This window comes from Xenopus tropicalis, chromosome 7 (assembly GCF_000004195.4).
Source record: "Xenopus tropicalis strain Nigerian chromosome 7, UCB_Xtro_10.0, whole genome shotgun sequence".
Classification (NCBI taxonomy): Eukaryota; Metazoa; Chordata; class Amphibia; order Anura; family Pipidae; genus Xenopus; species Xenopus tropicalis.
In genome coordinates, this window is record NC_030683.2 from 54,020,962 (window position 1) to 54,042,747 (window position 21,786).

A 21,786-nucleotide genomic window follows, 5' to 3' on the forward strand; every position below is an offset into this window, starting at 1 on the left:
TTGTGAAAAGACTTTCCCAGTTACACGAGGATGATGAGTGGAAAAACGCCTTAGACATGGGCACTATGAATATTTGGTATGCTTTTTCCAAGAATTCATTAATGACATTTGAGGGAGATCAGTAGTCGTTTACTTAGACAATATTCTGATATTTTCTAAAGACTTCTTTCTACACTAAAGTTGAGAAGTGTGTCCATAATTCCCTTTCTAGTATATATACTACAAAGAAGACTTTGAGATGGATTCAGCTAAATGGTGTCAATGCGTGCTCTGTTTTGCTTCCATTTTAGCATGACAACCATATTTTTCAAATTTGGGGCTTCCCTCATGGATAGGAGTGGTAGATTTGAACTAAATTTCTTCAGGTGACTCATCTTTTGTTGCATTGGTTTATGTACTTAGACATTCTTCTTCATTTTCTAGCTTCTGGTTTATAATTTTCTATCTTTGATACCTAATGTATTTTTGCACTCTGTCTTGTTGCTATAATGTTGGTACTGTATATGCTGATTCATGTCTGTAGTATTAGAGCAAATTTAATTCTACATTATGGCCTTCTACTTCAGATGTCTAGTCATGTCTAGTTAGCCTTTGCCTTCACTCTAAATGATGATTCATACCCAGACATGGCACTGGTTGGGTGCTTGGGCGACATAGGTGAAGGGTGACTTTTTTGTTTGTGGAGGCTAAAGATGGGCCATAAATAGACTAACATAAAGTTAATGTGAGACTGCTGGTGGATTCACTGCTGGTGTAAAAAAAAATAACCTCCCTACTCCCACTGACATCCAAGGATTCTGTGCAAATGTGTGGGTGGGGGTGCTTTTTTTAACCCTAAAATGCTTAGGATGTAAAAGTATTCATATGTGCACTTCTGTGAGGGGATCTGCAAACATTTGTGTTTGTGATCAGTTAGCTTAAAGGGTTAGTTCACCTTTAAATAAACTTTTAATATAATGTATACTGATATTCTGAGATATTCTGCAATTGGTCCTCTTTTATTTTTAATGGTTTTTCAGTTATTTGGCTCAGCCTCCCCTAGCCTTATTGCACATCCGCCTATGTTGGGCTGCGATGTCGAATTGCGGTCTTATGCAGGGACACTTCTGGGTTTGTTCACCTAACAACCTGGAGCTTTACTCACTTTGCCTATCTGGTATTAGTACACTTATACTGAACGCTGTTGCCTTGTTTCTTTTCAGCCTAATAAGCTTGCTACTTGTTTGCAACACTTTATGTGTTTGTTTACTTATGATCTATGTCTATATTTTACATTCTGCACCTCAGATCATGGTCATAGCCACCTAATTCTGTGCAATCTGTTCACTATTCTCCCTTTTTTCCCACTACCTAATCACAGCACCTGTTTTACAGTGGTTTCCATGGTTACTTTGTACTGGTTTTGGCTCCATTTTTCTTTGGTTAGGGTTTAAATGTTTGTGCTGCCTTTCAGTCTCAGTGCTGTTTGAAACATTCAGTTTTTTGTAATAAAACTTTTTTCTGTATATTAAGTCCCAGCGTGTGCGGTACTCTCTATATAATATACAAACAATCAAAGGGATTTAAGATTTGGAGAATTCCTGGACAGAATAACTGAATAAAAGGTGCCTAGATAGTATGATATTGATGGATAAGTCACTTCCATGTTTAGGAAACATAAGCAACTTGGGAGCCTTTATTTCTATGATGAACAGGTGTCATAGTGGAACAATATATAGCAGTGTATATGCTATTGCAGAGCTGAAATGCCTTAAACACAATTTATGTCCTTCTATTAACTCCAGTGCATTAGCAAAATCTTGGCAATTTTGCAGTGTGCAAACTGCCAGTGTGTTGTTAGCTTACAAAACACCCAGAAAGCTCTTAAGTTCATCCTGGTGCAGAATACTGGAATATAAAAATTCCACATCCACAGTGGCTCAAGGCAGTAGTCCCATAGCAGATATATAGACAGTATTCTGTAAATACATAGCTAGCAGTATTGTTTAGCAAGAGTTTAAAGGAGCAGTTCATTTTAATAATTAAAATTGGTAAAAATAATATTGTTTGTTCACTAAATGATTGTTAGTCTGTGTGCTCATGAACAAAGCAGCTGAACAGTTATGTTGTATGTGGCCCGTGACTGAGTTCTGACTGAGTTAACAAAATAGTTCTGGCTATTATGTTAGACACCGTTCTCTCCAGCCTTTATAGATTACATTTGTTGGCTATCTATAGTACATATTTTATTTTTTACAGCCTATCTATTTAACCAGTTTTATTTTTACACTAAACAGTGTGCTTTCTCAAGAATTCATGCCTTTCCAAGATTCTTATTTGCATAAGTACCTTACATCTGAGTGTCTGATGTTCATTTTAAAAATCACTTTGTTGTCTGTGGTTCATAATTGTATCATTGTTATTTTTCTGAGATTTTAAGGCCCCCCCTTTCTGCTATTTGTACTGAGGTTAGGTCTGTTTGTCTAGTGCCTTCTATTGAATTGATTGAATCCTGGTGGAGGAGTCCTGTCAAATTTATGTTTGTTCTGACTTATAGTTTCTTTCTTTATTTTTCTTTAATGCTTTGAAAACAGGAATGCACTTTGGCCTTTCTTTTATGTCCTTTTAAAAATGTCCAATTCCTTGTCATCCTAATTTGAAAATCTAATTAAAAGTTGAAAATTTTTGATTTCAGCGCATGGTTGTCTTTAACCCTCCTTTATTCTAATTTGCATAAGCAAGTTAGGCTTCCGATTTAGTTTGGTATTCCACCAAATCTTTCAAAAATGATTCAGGGTTCAGCTGTATCCTAAAATAGTGAACTTGGTGGATCCCTAATTGGCAGATTTGCAAGCATAACCTGGTCTACATCCTCTTATGTTCAGGCAGTATGGTTAAAATCAAACTGGCCAACCAATTCTGGTCATGTATCACTAGCTTTACTTTAAATTCTATGTTGGTATGCAATGATTCCATTTATTTATAAATATATATGCTGCTTTTAGACCACTGGGGGAATATTTTTTTTCGGTAGAAGGGTGGTGCAGCAACTGGTAAGGTCAGCAAAATTTGTTTGCCCCTGTTTGTGAAAAAGGCGCTTTTTTTTAATATGAAAGTGTTCACATGCTAATCTGTGTAAAATATAAGGGGTAATCAGGCTTGCACATATCTTTTCTCTCTGTGTGCCTTACTTTTACTTTTTCTATATAAAGTACAATATTACAATACATATAATAATACAAAAATATTACAATAATAGAGAACAGGCTTAAGGATATATTACAAAGAGTGGTGGTAAATGGAATATTTTATAATTGGACCAGTGGAGTAACGCAGGGTTCTGTCCTTGGTCCTTTACATTTTAACTGTTTATTAATGACCTGGGGGTGGGCATTGAAAGAATGTTTGTTTTTGCCTATGATACTAAATTGTACAATACTATAAGTTCCATATAGGATGCTGCAACTTTGCAGACAGATTTGACAAAACTGGAAAACTGCTGATAAGTGCACAATTATGTACTTTAGTAGAAATACTATAAATTTGAGTTACACACTAAATGGTTGTGTTTGAGGGTATCTTTTATTGAGGAGGATCCGAGGATTTTTGTAGATAAGTTGTCTAATTCCAGGCTACTAAAGCAAATATAGCACTGCCTTGCATAAACACTGGATGAAAACATAATTTTACCTCTTCATTGGTCTCTGGTAAGGCCTCACCTTGAGTATGCAGTGCAGTTTTGGGCTTCAGTCCTTAAGAAGGAGATTAATGAGCTGGAGAGAGTGCAGAGACGTGCAACTAAACTGGTAAAACTGATGGAAGATTTTAACTATGAAGGTAGATTTTCAAGGTTGAGATTGTTTTCTCTTGAAAAAAGATGCTTGTGAGGGGACATGATTACTATTTACAAGTACAGTAGAGGGCATTATAACCAGATAGTTTATAGAAAGCTTGGTAAAAGTAGGGTGTATATATGCACACTTGGGTTAAACTTGATGGACTTTGGTCCCAGCTTATCTACTGTATGTAACTATTTTTTACCTGGAACATTTAGCTCTGTAGCATCCACACTTTAGGTCATATGATTAATGATTTCGGAATGAACCGTGACAAGTGGTATAAATATTTACCTGCCATCACTATCCAGATACAATATTGTAGAGAACTGAAGCAAAAACTTAGTAATAACAAAAAGAACAAGCGTTTACACTGTAAGTGTGATGAATATGTGCTGTGAATAAATTCTTCCTCATCTGAGATCATACTCTACCACTGTTAACTCTTAAATAGTAGAGAGTTGACCAGGAGATATATATATCATGAATGATGAATTGATAAGTTTTTCCTAGGAGAATGATTCATCCCTATGCATTTTGGTACTCTTCAGACAGATTATTTTATTTGCCTTTATATATGTCAGGGGTCCCCAACCTTTTATACCTGTGAGCAACATTCAAATGGAAAGTGTTGGGGAGCAACACAAGCATGAGAAAAGTTCCGGAGGTGCCAAATAAGAGCTATTATTGGCTATTTGGTAGGCTATGTTGGACTGACAGCTCTGTTTGGCAGGCTCTGTTTGGCAGTACACCTGATTTTTATGCAGCCAAAGCTTGCCTCCAAGCCAAGAATTCAAAAATAAGCACCTGCTTTGAGGCCACTGGGAGCAACATCCAAGGGGTTGGAGAGCAACATGTTGCTCGTGAGCCACTGGTTGGGGATCACTGATATATGTCATTAGTAATTAAGTTTTCAGTTAGTCTCTCTTTTGCAAATTCAAAAATTCAGTAAAATTACTCAAAAAATGACTTGAGAAAAGAAGAAACCAAATAATAAAGCAGACTGAACACAACTAAAAGCCACTGCACATGGGATATAAGCCAAACAGAAGTCATCACCACTGTGAACTAGATCACATACATTACCTTACCCCCTTAGGGCAGTGTCACATAAAGCATTTTGATCACTTCAATCCTTTCAGAGAGAACAGCACAAATCAAACAACACAAAGTCTCAGGAAGCTGCTTCCATATCTACTGAGTGGTTTGTGCCCTGAAAGGATTGCAATGATTGCAATAATTGATGTGTTCCATTATTCTTAGTGTTTTTAGAACTCTCTTTAATCCACAAATATATAAGGAAAATACGTAATTTAGCCTAAAAAGATTACTCGAAATCAGATACATGCATTTTATTTATACATTAAATATGAATGTATACACTTTATGAATACAAGCCCTTTTAAAATAACATGACAACTTCAACCCAATCATTTGTGTTAAACACAACTATTTAAGTGTCCTACACCTCTAAAAATGTTATGGATTAAATTCCTGTTTTTTTCTAATATACTTTTTAAACATTTCCTCAAATGTATTTTTAATCTGATATTGAAGTATGAATAAGAAAAGGAAAGGTGCCTGGATAAAAGTATAAGCAATACAATATTGCTTCAGTATTTGCACTACAGGATATGGTAAATAAGCCCCTTGAATTGAGGACCCAAAGCAGTCCATAGTTTTGGACAAGCAAAGGTCAGCACAGAAATATAATCTACATTGGTCTGAGGTCAAGTGGTAGATTACAGATTGTGGCCATGTACAGGCAGAGGTCTATGAAGCAGGTCAAAAAGTAAAATCATAACAGGTCAAAAGACATAAATCATGGGCAAAGCTCATCATAAAAGGCCAGATTTAGTAATTAGTAATAAATCCAGTTGTTACAAGTGCACTCTTCTGGCACTAATCTCCATTCAAGCATCATCAATGAAGAGTCACCATTGCCACATGACAAAGGAACCTTGCGATTTCTGTGTTTAAATAGCAGTTCTAATTTGTAGCACTGGCTTCTTCTGAAAGCTCAGACTCAGACACAATGCACTGAGATGGCTGCTTACACATCAATATTACAACAAAAAAAAATACATTTTTTGGTTCAAGAATAACATTTTAAATGGTAGAGTGAATTATTTGCTATGTAAACAATGTAAATTAGAAATAAAAAGTACACCATAAAAATCATGATCCCTTTAAGTCACATGATTAGGACTGGACTGGCATATCAGGTAGCAAATCCTGTGGGACCCAGTCCCAATGTATCCAGGGATCATCCATCACCAGGGATGGCTCAAAAGTTTTTGAGCTCCCTAACACACCACATGCAATAGGTCTTGCGGTTTCAGAACTTCCATAGTAATGACTGACAGGCTGCTGGCCCACTCTTCTCATTATGGGAGCTGATTGGATGCTTACTTGTTTACATGGCTGGCAATGAGTTTGAGCTGAACTGCTTTCTATAAAGTAAAATTCTACCAATTGCCACAAGTACTTTCTGAGTGATGCCTGGCTGTTCTAAATTTAATAGACTAAGGCATGGTTTACAGGACTGCTGAATGTAATTGTTTTAAAATGTCTATTTTACAAAGGGAGATAAAGTGCTTCCGCCTTAATAAACCAAATTAATACAACTCCACCCATCCCTGTGCATATCAGTTTTTATTTTATGTCTGGATGTACTTAGGAGTTGGAAGACATAGTTACCCATTTCGGATTCGTCAGAATGTGTACTTTTAAAAAATGTATGGTTTCCTGGGTTAAACCTAATGTTCCAGGATTTTTGGCTTTGGAATGTAAAGTATGCCGTATTCTGCTGTAATGCTTTGAAAATTTAGTAATTTACTGCTGGGAGTTTTTGATCTATAGAAGTCAGAAATCTCAATAAAAAACTATACATATCAGGTATTGGCACATTCGGGAGACACGAGGCTTTCCAAATCATTTGAATTTTTGTCCATAAAATAAAATATGTTTCTGGTAAAAATCCCTATATCATGAAAAATAGCATTTTTTCTTTTTTTTTTTTTGTATTTCAAGCTCTAAATCTTGTTCCAGAAGTGGAAATACACAAAAACTCAGGCAAATTTGGAAACAATATATAGTTTGCCTTCCTTCACAAAGCATGAGTCTGAAGGCATAAAGGCAGGGCAGTTAACTAATTTCACTTTCCTTTCAGCACCTCCTAGATGTCATTGCAGTCCACACAGTTGTATAGCCAGTACATAGGCATAGGCATTAGGTCCACCATTCTGGCACATACACAAGATTTTGGGGGAATACTAAACCTACCTTAATAACAGTGTCCACAAAATGGAGCTTGCTTGCTTGCTGTGATTGTGAATTCCAGGACTGATGGAAACAACATTTTTATAATTTATAAAGTGTAAGTAAAGTTTATTTTGCTCATCTAATATAAAGGCATTATGGAATTATTTTTCAAGTTGACAGGTCCAGGTACATTGGACATGGTAAGATGTGTCTCAATCTATAAAAATGAACTGCAGATTGGAAAAAAAACAGGTTGTTTATTCTTCCTTCTGAAAGAAACAAGGGACAAACAGCAATTTCAACAATAAACAATTACATCCTGTCATGCATTAGAAAAACATATGCAAGTAATGGTAAATAGGTTCAGGAAGGTGTTGTGGCATGCTCCACAAGAGCTATCAATAGATCTTGGGCAATACAGGAATGTGTTTGCTAGATGTTGTGCATAGAGCTGCTTTATATATAAAATCAACATCTGAGAAACTTTTTGGGAGCAGTGTTCTGCAAGCAGTTACTTATAAATTGCTAATAAATTGTTTAACAAATTTAGCAAATATTTACTGCTTTATTTTAGTTTGTTTACCTAATTGCCCATTCTTAGGTAAAGCAATCTTGATAATTATGCCATATTAACCATGGAAAGAAAAAAAATAATTTAATACATATATGTAGTTTTCCTGGTTAATAGATAAATTACTTGACTGACGTTCGCATGGGGAGAGTTTTAGAGACTTTGATTATTAAGTTGTTTATTTGTAATACATTTATTTTGTCCAGTCAGAGAAATACTCTTGTAAATGATACCATTTATTAACCAGGAAAATAACATGTTGGTAAATGTGATAGAAAATTTCTCTTCCCTCATCAAATAATTCTCCTTACTGTAGACAGGATAGAATTAAACCTTTTTCAATATACAGGCGCCAAAGGCAGATGGGGGGACAAGACATTGGGGGGAATTCACAAAAGTGGAGATAGCCCTTTTTTGGAGTAAAAGTGGTGGAAAAACTGGTGGAAAACTTTTTCTCCATATTCACAAACAGAAATCTGCCTAAATTCCGACTAAACCACCACTTTTCCGTTTTTGGTGAAAGAAAGACAGTTTACAGACACTTTTGTGAATTTGTAGTTTAAACGACATTTAAACAACGCTTGAACAACATTTTTTCCAACATTTTTCCCCAACATTTTCAAAATGGAGTAAAGCTCAGTGTAACCGTCAGATCATTTCTTAGCTCTTCTGTTTTGTTTTGTTTCACCCAGTCTCCATTTCACACCTCTGGTAGGGGCCTCATTGGGGGATCAGTAACATATTAATTGGGATTAGCAGCCTATTGTTAGGGGACAGATTTCTGTCTAACCCTAGAACAATATGTGAAAAAAGCCTCATTAACATTTAAAAACAAGTAAAACACTTAAAAAAAAGTTTAATTTATATCTTATATATAATAAGTTTTTACCTTACATTTGCATGATTATGCTAGGTTTAGCTTAATCAGTGAGGCAATAATAACATTTTGTGTGACTATATTGTAAACATTTTTATTTAAAGGAAAAGTAAAGCCTCCCAGGCATATTTTTAGTTTTAGCAGCAATGCCCCCTTTTTAATAACTGACAAAACCAGTTACTTTCTATTAATGCAATGATATTTACGTGGTGTCCACCATTTCATGTGTTTTGGGTGGTAGATTATTATAAAACCACGATATTACACAAAGACGTCAATTGTGATTTTGTTCATCTTAAGTGCACTAAAAGAGATGAAATTTCAGTTTAATAACCAACATTTTGGCTCCTAGGCTCATGCCACAAAATGCGTATAGCGTATATTTTAAGCAAGCTAAAAAATGCAGTCTTCTGATTTTATGCGGATTTCGGCCACATATGCCTGCACCCAACTGTATTCCAGGCACAGGTTGGAGTGTATGGCGTATATTCTCGGCAAAAAAGCAGCAGCTCTGCCCTAGTTTATAAGTAAGATCATATTTTTTAATAGAGGACGCGTACAGTGGTTAGACCTCCTATATTCTTGACCTTGAACTCACTGCATGCATTACTGTAGGATTTTGAGCCCTTGGGGTGTTTTGAATAGAATGGAAAGAAAAAAACATTTCCAAAGAAGAGAGCTGTACACAGTTATCAGCTATTGCTAAAGATTTATGTATGTAAACAGTCTCTTTTTATGCAACAGATTTTATTCACCCAAGTGCTTCATAGAGAAATCTGACATGCACATTTTGATTATATGTATCTGTGAGTGTATACTCTTGCATAGCTTTTATTTTCATGAAGGACAAACCTAGGGTGCATACCCCAAAAGTAACCGTGCTTACCAGAATTCTGTGGGATTTCAGGTGGATCAGGGCTTGTCTGAGTGTAACTAGGGTTGCAATATGACTGGTATTTTACCAGTTTGGCTGGTGAAAATGATGCTTTATGCCAATTTTAAGTGAATAAGTGAATACTATACCCACATAATGAATACTTAACCAACAGATAGTTTATATCATATTAAGCAACCCAAACTATAATATTCTTGCCAAAAGGCAGTACTTTGTCCACTAATTGACTGATATGACCAAACTTGTATATGTGACCTTGGTTTGTTTGTGTTTACCATGAACTGTATGATAACAGGTAGGCAGCCCTCATTACTTAAAATGGCAATTTTCAATTTGAAATTAGCCTATGGCATATAATACTAAAAAAAGTATTTTTATAAAAATGGTTTGTTTATTTATATAAGCTGTTTTATGCTATATGTTTTTTAGAGAGACCTACATTGTTTGGTGGCATGTTGCCTTTCAATGGTGAAGAAAGATAAAAATATAGGAAAGCTGGTATTTTTTTCCAGATAAGGAGGGAACCCTAGGTAAATGCTTTGATAACTAAGCCACATAAAACTAATTTAACAAAAATGGTAAATTTTCAATTGGAAAAAAATTACTTCAATTGGAAAAACTTGCCTACAGTGTAGGTGGGTGGTCATGGATTGGGTTTAAGGTCACTAGTCCCCTCTGCTTGCATGCAGGCCAGCTTTGAAATGGCACAAACGAATTGCTTTTAACATGGGCTTTTGTTTTTGTATTTTGACCTTCACATAACCGTGGCTAACTGTTTTATACCTCCCCTACAGGTTGTGACAGTCTTTGCTCTGAGCATTGGAGCACTAATGATATACTTTATCGACTCATCAAAGTAAGTATGCTTGTTTGCATTATTAATGCTATGAATGTTTATGGTAACTATGTTCAGATACATAGTTTGGCATATCCAGCTTAATTTTAAGACTTGTCTCACTTTCGGCTTTCTATTTTATGGTTCAACAGTGTCAATGTACATTAATATGGCGAGAAATGATTGGCTTCTGCGCCTAATATGAAATTGGTGTTTAATTCTAGGTTGCAGTCGCCAAAACTGCTTTTTTTGACCATGTGGTCAAAAAAAACCACATGGTTACTGTATTATAAAATGTGGTTTGAACACTTTGTTCTTATAATAATCATTAATACTGTTTAAATAAGCACTATGTTGTCATAATATATTTGCTAAAAAAAAAGACTACTGTCATAAAGTGGCTTTTCTGTATTGATAAAACTCTTGTGTGGTAATGTATGTTAACGAATGTTGCAATGATTGTACCAGGTCTTGTAACCTATAACCAACCTTTTCCTCTGTAATAATGAAACAGTACCTTGTTTTTGATCCCAGTTAAGATATAATTAATCCTTATTGGAGGCAAAACTATCCTATTGGGTTTCAGCAATGTTTAAATGATTAGTAGCGGGCAACTTATCTCTCTGATATACCTTTCCACCAACAACAAAGGGTATCACTGGTGGAAAAAGGCCTATGCATCACTTCAGCTTTCCGAAGTCGGGTGAAGTTGTCTGCAGGAGAAAACTTTGCGTGACTTAGGAAAACCCAAAGCGATTCATGGGACATTACCCTTAGACACAAAAAGTACCATATACCCATCTGTGATATCTACAATTTCTACTAGCCAGGTGGCAACCTTAGATGTGATGTCAGGGTAATCTAAAATGGTGTTGGACTACTAATTGGATCATAGAAAATAAAGGGTGCTGGTGCAAAGCTTTTTTTGGGAAAAATACTTTGCCAGTTACACAAGCAACAAGAGGAGTATCAATAGTGAGTACATCACTATAATACCTTTAAGGAAACTGTATCTGTCTCTTTCATTAAACATTGTTGTGGGCTTTAATAATTCATTTTCTAATAGTTTCATCATTTTTTGTATTGTGAGATCATGGTTAGTGAGGTATTGAGCTTGTTATCCTATCAAGTTTGACTGGTGTATTTTATAATATTACATTTCCTCATAAATAATTTAGGAATATTCTCATTTGATTGTAATTAAGCATTAAGCAATGTAAACAATACATTGTTATTTAACTGCAGATTCAACAAAGAACCACCTCAAAATTAGCCAATGCATCTCTCATTCCAAACACTGAAGAGTTGATAGCCTGTGTCTTACTGTTACATGAGACCTAGTGGTTGTGTTATCTGGTTATAAAAACAACTCACGTTGGCTTCATGCTATATTGAGTTACCTTGAAGTAACTAGACCTGGCGTGTTCTTGTGGGAATCTAACAATAGAAAGAAAGCTAAGAATGGCCTAAAAGTCTGAAAAAGGTTACACTTATAGCAAAAATGTATTACTATATCTATTTGTATTTATTTAGACATTTTTTATGAAGCAAAAGACTATTCTTATTATTTAAGGGGTCATTAACTATGTGCAGTGGAGGGTGACAAATACAAAAATTGCGCCAGCATCTATCAGATGCTGGCGCAATTTGCAAAGGGCCTCCAAGTCCCAAACAGAAGTGCTCTTAGAATATGCACTATGGAACATGTTGTTGCACCCCTAAATCCTCCTGCACTTCTTTTATATCTTGTATCTTTTATAAAGGTGAAGGTATTATTTCCCAAATAAGATATTTTGTGAAAGCCTTTATATAAATAAAAAGCAGCCATGTATGGGAAAGTATTTCAGTGGTAAATAAGTGCAGTGACTTGCTGTGACACTACTAAAGCTGGCCATACACGTACCGATAATATTGTACGAAACCTCGTTTCGTACGATATTCGGTGCGTGTATGGCAAGTTGGTGAGTCGACCGATATCACAGGATCCTGCTGATATCGGTGGACTCGCCGATCGGGCCAGTTAAAAGATTTTGATCGGGCGCCATAGAAGGCGCCTGACCAAAATCTGCCTTCAGCGTTGAATCGGCAGAAGGAGGTAGAAATCCTATTGTTTCTACCTCCTTATCTGCCGTTTCAGCGCTGAAGGTTAGTGGCGGATCTGACGATCTTTCGTGCGACCGATGGTCGCACGAAAGATCGTCAGATAGCCACATGTGTGGCCACCTTTAGAGTTCATTGACAACATGGTTGGCAAGCTATAAAGTAAAGCACAGGCACGATTTGCACTCTTGAACTCTGCATTCCATGCTTCCAAACACATAATAGTGATGGCATACTGGATGTTTTATTGCCTGCAGAACACCGGGAGGGTGGTATACCATGCGAATAACAGGATTACTGATTTTTAACCAAACTCTCAGGGGTCATCCTTTCATTCAGGATGAAGCTATCAACTATTTTTTTGCACACAATGCATTGAACTCCTGCATGCAGTGGACCAATGTTTTTCATGATCCAGTGTGTAGTGTTTTTTTCATGTTAGCTCATATCACTCATTTGGTCACAGAATGCAACAAAACTTTTCAGAGAACACCTTCTAGGATCTATGAAAAGGCTTTCATCCCTCGACTTAATGAACTATATCAAAAAGTACTAAATTTGTTCTAGTAGCCACTGACTGACATTGGGTATGGTTGCACGGTTTATCATGCACAAAAACCTGTAAATTCTTTGTTATTAAGCAATCCTCAAGTACACTACCATTTAGTGTATAACTAGCATTTATTTTATTTCTACCAAAGTATATAACCTTGCATTTATTAGCATTTGCCAATTTGCTGCCCTGTTCTCAAATGTAGTCAGTATCTCTACAACATTCTACATGGAATTCCATTGTTTTCCACAATTTGGTATCATCAGCAAAATAGATAGTAGAGTACTTACAATGTTGTGCAATGCCAACCTCAAGGTCATTATTTAACAAAGTAAAAAGCGAAGGACAAAGGACAGACCCTTGTGGTACTCCGCTAACAACACTGGTCCAATTAGAAAATATTCAATTTGCCACCACACTTCTATTCTTCAGCCAGTTCTCTGTCCAAGTACAAATATTATGATCCAGGCCAATATTCCCTAATTTCATCAATAACCTTCTGTGTGGTGCTGTATCAAATGTTTTTGTAAAATCAAAGAAGATCACATCCACTGCCACCCCAATTCTAAGTTTCTGCTCACCTCCTTATGGAAGACAATTACATTTGCCTGGTACGATCTGTTGCTTATAAAATCATTTTGGTACAAACTCATTGTATCGTGATTTAAAATCATTATCCATTATCATGTGCTTTCTTACTTCAAAAGTTTCCTAACACCAGATTAGACCTATAGTTTAAGGGTGAGAACGAGATCCCTTTTTATATAATGGCACCACATTAGCCATTTCCCAATCTTCCTGTGCCATACCAGACATAAAACAATAATGAAAAACGAAGTAAACTGGTTTAGCAATCACTGAGCTAAGCTCTTTCAGTACCCTAGGATGAATACCATCCAGTTAAAGACTTTGATTACTTGCACGTATCTCTTTTGAATTTTCTTTTCCTTGATGTCCACATATGAGAAACAGTGGAAGAGAATAACAGAGGCTGTGTTCAGTCAGGCAGGGGGACCCAGCGCCAGAGGTGTTTCTGGCATCTATGCTGAGACGGGCTTTCAAATGTCACCCCCCTTGCATCCAACGTAAGAGTGGGTCAGAATTTCTAGTGCAGATAGCGCTCTCAGCACTAGCAGAGCTGAAATTCTGATTAACATATCAGAATTTCGGCTCTTAAAGTTACCAGGAGTGGCTTTTTGCCCCCTGCCCAGTGCAGGTGCTAATGTGTCACCACCTGGAAACGGGAGTGACGGGATGAGCTCTTTACCCAGGAAGCAAGAATTGAGGGTTGCTTGTGCAATGTTTTGTAAGACAGCTGAGGAGAACTGATTGTTAGTTCAGTGTCTGTAATTTGTATGAAGTAAATTGCCCTGATAGTGGCTAAAGCAAGTCTGCAAGTGAACCAATCTGTTCTGGTTACACATAAATGAACCGGGACTTGTTTGTTGTATGTTATTTATTGCTGAATTGTATTTTATGAATAAAACAGTCTGATTTCGGTTTGAAGCTACCTTACGGTATGTTACAATATATTATATATATTTTCAAGAAATGTGGCCCAGCTAGTTTTAATCCAGGTGCAAAGGAATTAAAGGACTGCCTGTTGCTACGGCCATCTATAAAAAGAAGCAAAAAAGTCCTGCACTCTGTATGTAGGAACATACAAAGGCAACGTTTCAGAGCTTGCTGTTCCTTTTTCAAACCACAAATTTTAAAAAGCACACTTTTAAATGCCTAATGCCATCTCTGCCCCCACCCCATAATCAGATATAATATAATAATATAATAAGTTAACTTCTACCAGTGCTGGGCAAAGCCAACCAGGCACCCTAGGCAACCTGGCCGTATTGGACCACCCCCTGTGTGTGCATGTGTGGGTTGCTAGAGGGGAATCGCGCGGTGGGGGAAAGGGCCCGGAACTAGGGGTATATCTTGGTTTGACTGTAGTACAAGCTACTGTTTTATTACAGAAAAAAAAAATAGGATTATTTGCTTATAATAAAGTATTTGGGAGATGGCCTTCCCGTAATTTCAGATGACAACTTCAGATGTGCTGGCTGCTGCTGCTCTGACTAACTACCGCTCCTCTGCCAAGTGCCAACATTCCGAATCCAATCCAATTTGTCTTGCCCGCCAACCGCTCCCCTGTCCGGCAACCACTCCCCTGCCCGCTCACCCGCCAACCGCTCGTCTGCCCACCGCCCACCACCCTCCTCTCCATCAGCTGCATTTAAGGAGACAACTATATATAGAGCCTTAGCACCCAGCCCTTTTCTCCTTGGTGCCAAAATGTAGCCAATGAGAGAGAAGGAACATAATTGAATGGCATTTTACGGGTCCAATGGGGTTTGTTTTTACTCGGGGATGCTGTTAGTGTTCCATGGGGATTTTTAAAGTTTATTGCAAATAACGGGGAAGCTTTACGCGGCAATTTTCTATGGGTCAAGAGGTCTTGGAACGGGGCCTGTCCCTGTGAAACGGGGACGAATGGTAAGCTTAATTTTAAGTGTATTTGACAAAAAAATATAACCTCTTGATTTTAACTAACAATCTCACAAGTAAAACAGTGCCAAAGTGATTAAAAAATGGCCTTCACCAATGCACCCAGTGAGTCAAACAACTCACCAGATGTAACCGGTATTCAAGGTGTATAGTACACAATTAGTGTGTATCCTACTGGTTACGCCCGGCCTCAGCATCCAAGATGCTGTAGAACTCCAAATGGGCCACAACACATGGAACAAACAGGATTCCAAAAATAGTATAATAGAGTTTTTTTATTAAAAAGAATAAATTGCCACCAAATGGCTACTCACAAATTAGCAGATGTATACAGTTTTACTGAGACTCAAGTGTTTGTAAAGCATGAATGCAAAATTTTCCACATTTTTGTATATTGTATAAAAGCCTATTTCCTCCCTCTTCTCAGTGGAGTGAAATGCCTCTATTCCCAAAAAACAACAAGACGCAATAGAATTCTTATGTTCATGAACATTTGCTGGTATGGGTAGTTTTAAATTATTTGTTACAATAACGGATTTGTACTGACTTTTTCTGTCCTTGATAGCCTGTGTGATCTCTCTGACATAAAGTAACCAACTTGGGCAATTCATGAGGTAGACCACATAGTTACATAGTTACATAGTTACATAGGGTTGAAAAAAGACCATTGTCCATCAAGTTCAACCCATCCGAGTAAACCCAGCACACAACCTATACTTACCAATCTATACACTCACATACATAAACTATATATACAACCAGTAATACTAACTGTAGATATTAGTATCACAATAGCCTTGGATATTCTGATTGTTCAAAAACTCATCCAGGCCCCTCTTAAAGGCATTAACAGAATCTGCCATTACCACATCACTAGGAAGGGCATTCCACAGCCTCACTGCCCTCACCGTGAAAAACCACCTACGCTGCTTCAAATGGAAGCTCTGTTCCTCTAATCTATAGGGGTGGCCTCTGGTGTGTTGATTGTTTTTATGGGAAAAAAGAACATCCCCCATCTGCCTATAATCCCCTCTAATGTACTTGTACAGAGTAATCATGTCCCCTCGCAAGCGCCTCTTTTCCAGAGAAAACAACCCCAACCTTGACAGTCTAACCTCATAGCTTAAATCTTCCATCCCCTTTACCAGTTTAGTTGCACGTCTCTGCACTCTCTCCAGCTCATTAATATCCTTCTTAAGGACTGGAGCCCAAAACTGCACCGCATACTCAAGGTGAGGCCTTACCAGGGACCTATAAAGAGGCAAAAATATGTTTTCATCCCTTGAGTCAATGCCCTTTTTTATACAAGACAGCACTTTATTTGCTTTAGTAGCCACAGAATGACACTGCCTGGAATTAGACAACTTGTGATCTACAAAAACCCCTAGATCCTTCTCCATTAAGGATACCCCCAACACTTTACCATTCAGTAGATAGTTTGTGTTTATATTATTTCTACCAAAGTGCATAACTTTGCACTTATCAACATTGAACCTCATTTTCCAGTTTGCTGCCCAGTTTTCCAATTTTGTCAAATCGCTCTGCAAAGCGGCAGCATCCTGCATGGAACTTATAGTTTTGCACAATTTAGTGTCATCAGCAAAAATAGAAACATTACTCTCTATGCCCACCTCCAGGTCATTAATAAACAAGTTAAAAAGCAAAGGACCAAGGACTGACCCCTGCGGTACTCCACTAACCACACTGGTCCAATTAGAAAATGTTCCATTTACCACCACTCTTTGTAATCTATCCTTCAGCCAGTTCTCTATCCAATTACAAATATTATGTTCTAGGCCAATATTCCTCAATTTGATCATTAACCTTCTGTGAGGTACTGTATCAAACGCTTTAGCAAAATCTAAGTAGATGACATCAACTGCCATTCCAGCATCAAGGTTCCTACTCACCTCCTCATAAAAGGCGACTAAATTAGTCTGGCAAGATCTGTTACGCATAAAACCATGCTGGCACAAACTAATAGTATTGTGAACTGCAATGTATTCAACTATCCTATCCCTTATTACCCCTTCCAGAAGCTTTCCTACTACTGATGTCAGACTAACAGGCCTATAGTTTTCAGGCTGAGAACGAGATCCCTTTTTAAATAACGGCACCACATTAGCAATTCGCCAGTCTCTCGGCACCATGCCAAACCTCAATGAATCCTGAAAAATTATGTGAAGAGGCTTGGCAATCACAGTGCTCAGCTCATTTAGTACCCTGGGATGAATCCCATCCGGTCCTGGACCTTTGTTTACCTTTACCTGTTCAAGTCTCTTTTGAATTTCCTCCTAAGTGACCCACGCGTCAGTAGCTAAATTACTAGAACTGGGTATATTAAAAGGAAAGCCTTCATTATCTGGCTCCTTAGATGTATAGACAGATGAAAAATAAGAGTTCAAAATTTCTGCTTTTTCCCCGTTCTCATCAACCAACGTACCCCCCCGTGATAATAAGGTTCCCACCCCTTCTTGCTTCATTTTTTTACTATTCACATAATTAAAAAATAATATTGGTTTCTTTTTACTCCTAGCTGCAATATCCCTTTCCATCTCTATTTTAGATTGTCTGATAGCTTTTTTGCATGCTTTATTTGCTTCCTTGTACCTGATGAAAGTTTCCGCTGTCCCAGCTAACTTGAATGCTTTAAAAGCACGTTTTTTATTACCAACCTCGACCCTAACTCTTTTATTCAGCCATAAAGGTTTTGCTTTGCGATGCCTCTCTGCACGTCTAAAATTGAGCGTTTTAGTTACTCCCTTATAGAGCTGTCTCTGCAGCATTATCTCAAAGGAGACCATGTTGTGATCACTGTTCCCCAAATGCTCACCCACACAAATGTAAGATATGAGTTCAGTATTATTAGATATTACCAGGTCCAAAATAGATTCATTCCTAGTAGGTTCTTGAACCACCTGAAATAAAAAGTTGTCATTTAGCATGTTTACAAACCTACTAGCTTTTTCTGACTTAGCCACCCCATTACTCTAGTCAATGTCCGGATAATTAAAGTCCCCCATAATAACAACTTGACCCAATTTTGAAGCCTCCTCCATTTGCAAAAGTAGCTGGGACTCATCCCCCTCATCTATACGGGGTGGTTTATAGCATACACCAATGATCATTTTCTTTGTGACCTTCAGCCCTACTGAAATTTCTACCCAAAGAGATTCAACGTTTTCATTTGTAATGTCTTTATTACATGGCTTTAAATCTGACTTTACATAAAGACAAACCCCTCCACCCTTTTTAATCACTCTGTCCCTCCTAAAAAGCGTATACCCATTTAAATTCACAGCCCAGTCGCATTTTTCATCCCACCAGGTCTCAGTGATACCAATTAAATCATAATTTTCAATACATGCAATAGCCTGCAGCTCCCCTAATTTACCCGACAAGCTACGTGCATTAGCCAGCATGCAGCGGAGATTACTACTTCTTCCTCTGATGCTTACATTAGCTAAAGGACAGTTAGAGGTAAGGTGAAAATTAGTCTGTTTCCCTTGTAATAATGGAAGCTCCTTATCTGATAAACTATATGCCCCCCTCACTCCTCCCCCACAACCCTTTACTGGTCCCACTGCCCCATCTACACTAGCTTTCCCATAAGAATCTAGCTTACCAACCCCCCCTTGTCTAGTTTAAACACTCCTCCAGCCTCTTAACCATTCTCTCCCCTAGCACAGTAGACCCCCTTCCATTGAGGTGCAATCCGTCAGGGCTGTATAGATTGTACCCCAAAGAAAAGTCAGCCCAGTGCTCTAGGAACCCAAACCCTTCCTTCCTACACCAAGACTTTAGCCACACATTTAGCTCCCTAAGCTCCCGCTGTCTCCCTAAACTAGCACGCGGCACCGGCAAAATTTCCGAAAAAATGACAATTTTTAAAACATGTTTTATAAGACTTGTAACCATTAATTTCATATTTTCTCCCTGAATGTGGATGCGTGAAGTATGAAGTTCTAGTGGCATGGGAACACTGTTTACATTGCAAACAAGTAAACATTTCTTTTCAAATAGGGGCCAGAATCTACTCTTAAATAATCATTCACACCACAAGTCCCAAATCTGCCCTCACCAGGCCGGTGCCATAAATTGTGGGTTTGTCTCTAGAATAAAAGAGGGAGACTCTTAAATACTTCTATTTCTGGGTATGGTCTCTTCAGAACACCCAAGTGTTTGTGAATAATATAATGTATTTTACGTATTGCTTGGTGAAATGCATGTAGAAAATGGAATACGTTTCAGATCTCTCTGCCTGGTGTCGATCAATAAAGACTCTCGGTCTATCTTTATTACTTTGTATAATTCATTTTGAAGTAAATCAGATGGGCTGGCAGCATAATCCTCTGTGTTGTGCATAAACTTGGTACGCTTCCACTCCTTTGTTGTTCTCCTTAAGGTGGGCAAGGACTTGTTGGCCTTCGACTTTAGAATTACTGGTTCACTTGGAGTTTCATTCATACGCTATTCAGCCATCTCAGACAGTAGACTACATTTTTTCTGTAAATATTTCAATGTAAGAATCATTGGGGCCGATTCACTAAAGGCCGTTAACACTGAACGCATAGTTTTATGCGTTAAAAAGTGTTCGTTAATTAAGTAACGATTCATCATAGTAATTTCACATGCGTTACTACTCATATTGCATGCGCAAAAAATGCATTGCGATAATTAAATAATAGAAATAATACTAATACATAATTCACAGACATATTTTAAGCGTTAAAAGCATGAATTTGTGCTGATATTGTGATGATATTAACACCTACTAGGAGTGGGCGTTACTCAAAAAAAATTTGCAGTCGGATTCTCTTCAGTTGGAAGAAGAGAATCAAGTATGTGATCATCCTAAAGTGATGCATGCTCGAGCTTTCAGGGAACTTGTCATTTTTTGCTTCTTAATTCAGACAAGTGTCTTTTTTGGGAATCGACCATTAATCCTCCAAATATAAGAAGTGATAATATTTTTAACGTATGCTAAAAATAACACTCGTTTTTTCGGCCTTTAGTGAATCAGCCCCATTATGTCTAACAAACATTTGTTCGATATTCCCACATATTTCTGCCAGTAGGTTTTCAGAGGAGAGAGGTGGGTTATGGGTGGACTCTAAGACACTGTGGAATCCTTCTCAAAAGGAAATATTCAGCCAATGTACCACTTTGTAGTTCTAATGCATTGTGTTGCAATTTCATCAATTCTATAGTCCAGTGGTCTGCATTTGTAGCATGTAAAAACTCACGTAAACCTTTAGCAAGAGTGGCACTGTACTGGAGGCTTCCACAATAGTTTAGGCAAATGTAGTCAGCTAAGTTCCTGATATTTGCACATCTTTAATAGCATGTATCACTTTTAGCTAAAAAATAAAGACTTCAAAGATAAATTGCACAACTAGTTTTAATCCAAGGTTTAGCCCATTACTGCTGCTGGCTTCCATACAAAAAAACAAGAAAGTCTTGCTCTCTGTTTTAGGATTTACTTGGAAATACATTTGGATTGTGGATTTAGATGGGGCATCTGCTTAATATAGAGCAGGGGTCCCCGACCTTTCTTACTCATGAGGCACAGTCAAATGTAAAAAGACTTGGTGACAATACAATACAAGCATCATAAAAGTTCATTCATGTGCCAAATAAGGACTAAGATTGTCTATTAGGTAGCCTCTATCCGAGCCAGAACAAGGGGTAGGCAGAAGAGGCATGTGCCTATGGTGCAATGCTTGGGGGGCGCTAGGCCTCGTCTACTCCCCTATTCCGTGATCTTGTCCCCCCACAGAGTGCTTCTTTATGCTAATAGCGCAGTTGTTGCACTTATTCTTGTGCACTCATCGTGCATGCACGCTGACAGAGTATTGTAACACAATGGTAGAGGGGTGCTGAGGGTGAGCTGGCCAGCCGGGCTGCCTAAGGTGCCTGGCCACCCAGGCCCAGCACTGGCCTCTATGCACACTATCAGCTTAGAGGAGGCTTTATTTGGTAGTAAATCTTGTTTTTATTCAGTCAAGACTTGCCCCCAAGTCAGGAATTCAAAAATAACTACCTGGTTTGGGGGCACTGAGAGCAACATCCAAGGGGTTGGTGAGCAACTTGTTGCTCTTGAGCCACTGGTTGGGGATCACTGCTATAGAGTAGTAAATAAATATGAGAATATATGAATGTAGAGTTCACTTATTGTGCCTGATTAAAGGGGTAGGAACAGGGGTGGAGTAGGGCATTTAAAAGTGCAGTGATGCTTATTAACATTTGTGACATGAAAAAGAAAAGGAATATTGTCTTTGCATTTTTCTACATTTATATATATAAAGGAAAAGACCAACACACTTGTGCATCACCCTGCCCTCCACCCTGCTCTCCTCCATTAATTCCAGGGA

General features: G+C 37.8%; 1 protein-coding gene across 23 annotated transcripts in view; it reads left to right on the forward strand.

Annotated features, from left to right (window-relative positions):
• The window catches only part of kcnma1 (potassium calcium-activated channel subfamily M alpha 1), a 305,326-nt gene that overhangs the window by 98,734 nt on the left and 184,806 nt on the right, over positions 1-21,786 (forward strand). For all 23 annotated transcript variants that reach the window (XM_031906033.1, XM_031906034.1, XM_031906039.1 and 20 more), the window contains exon 3: positions 10,217-10,278. In XM_031906033.1, coding sequence (XP_031761893.1) covers positions 10,217-10,278 — 62 coding nt within the window. The remainder of the gene's footprint in view (positions 1-10,216; positions 10,279-21,786) is intronic.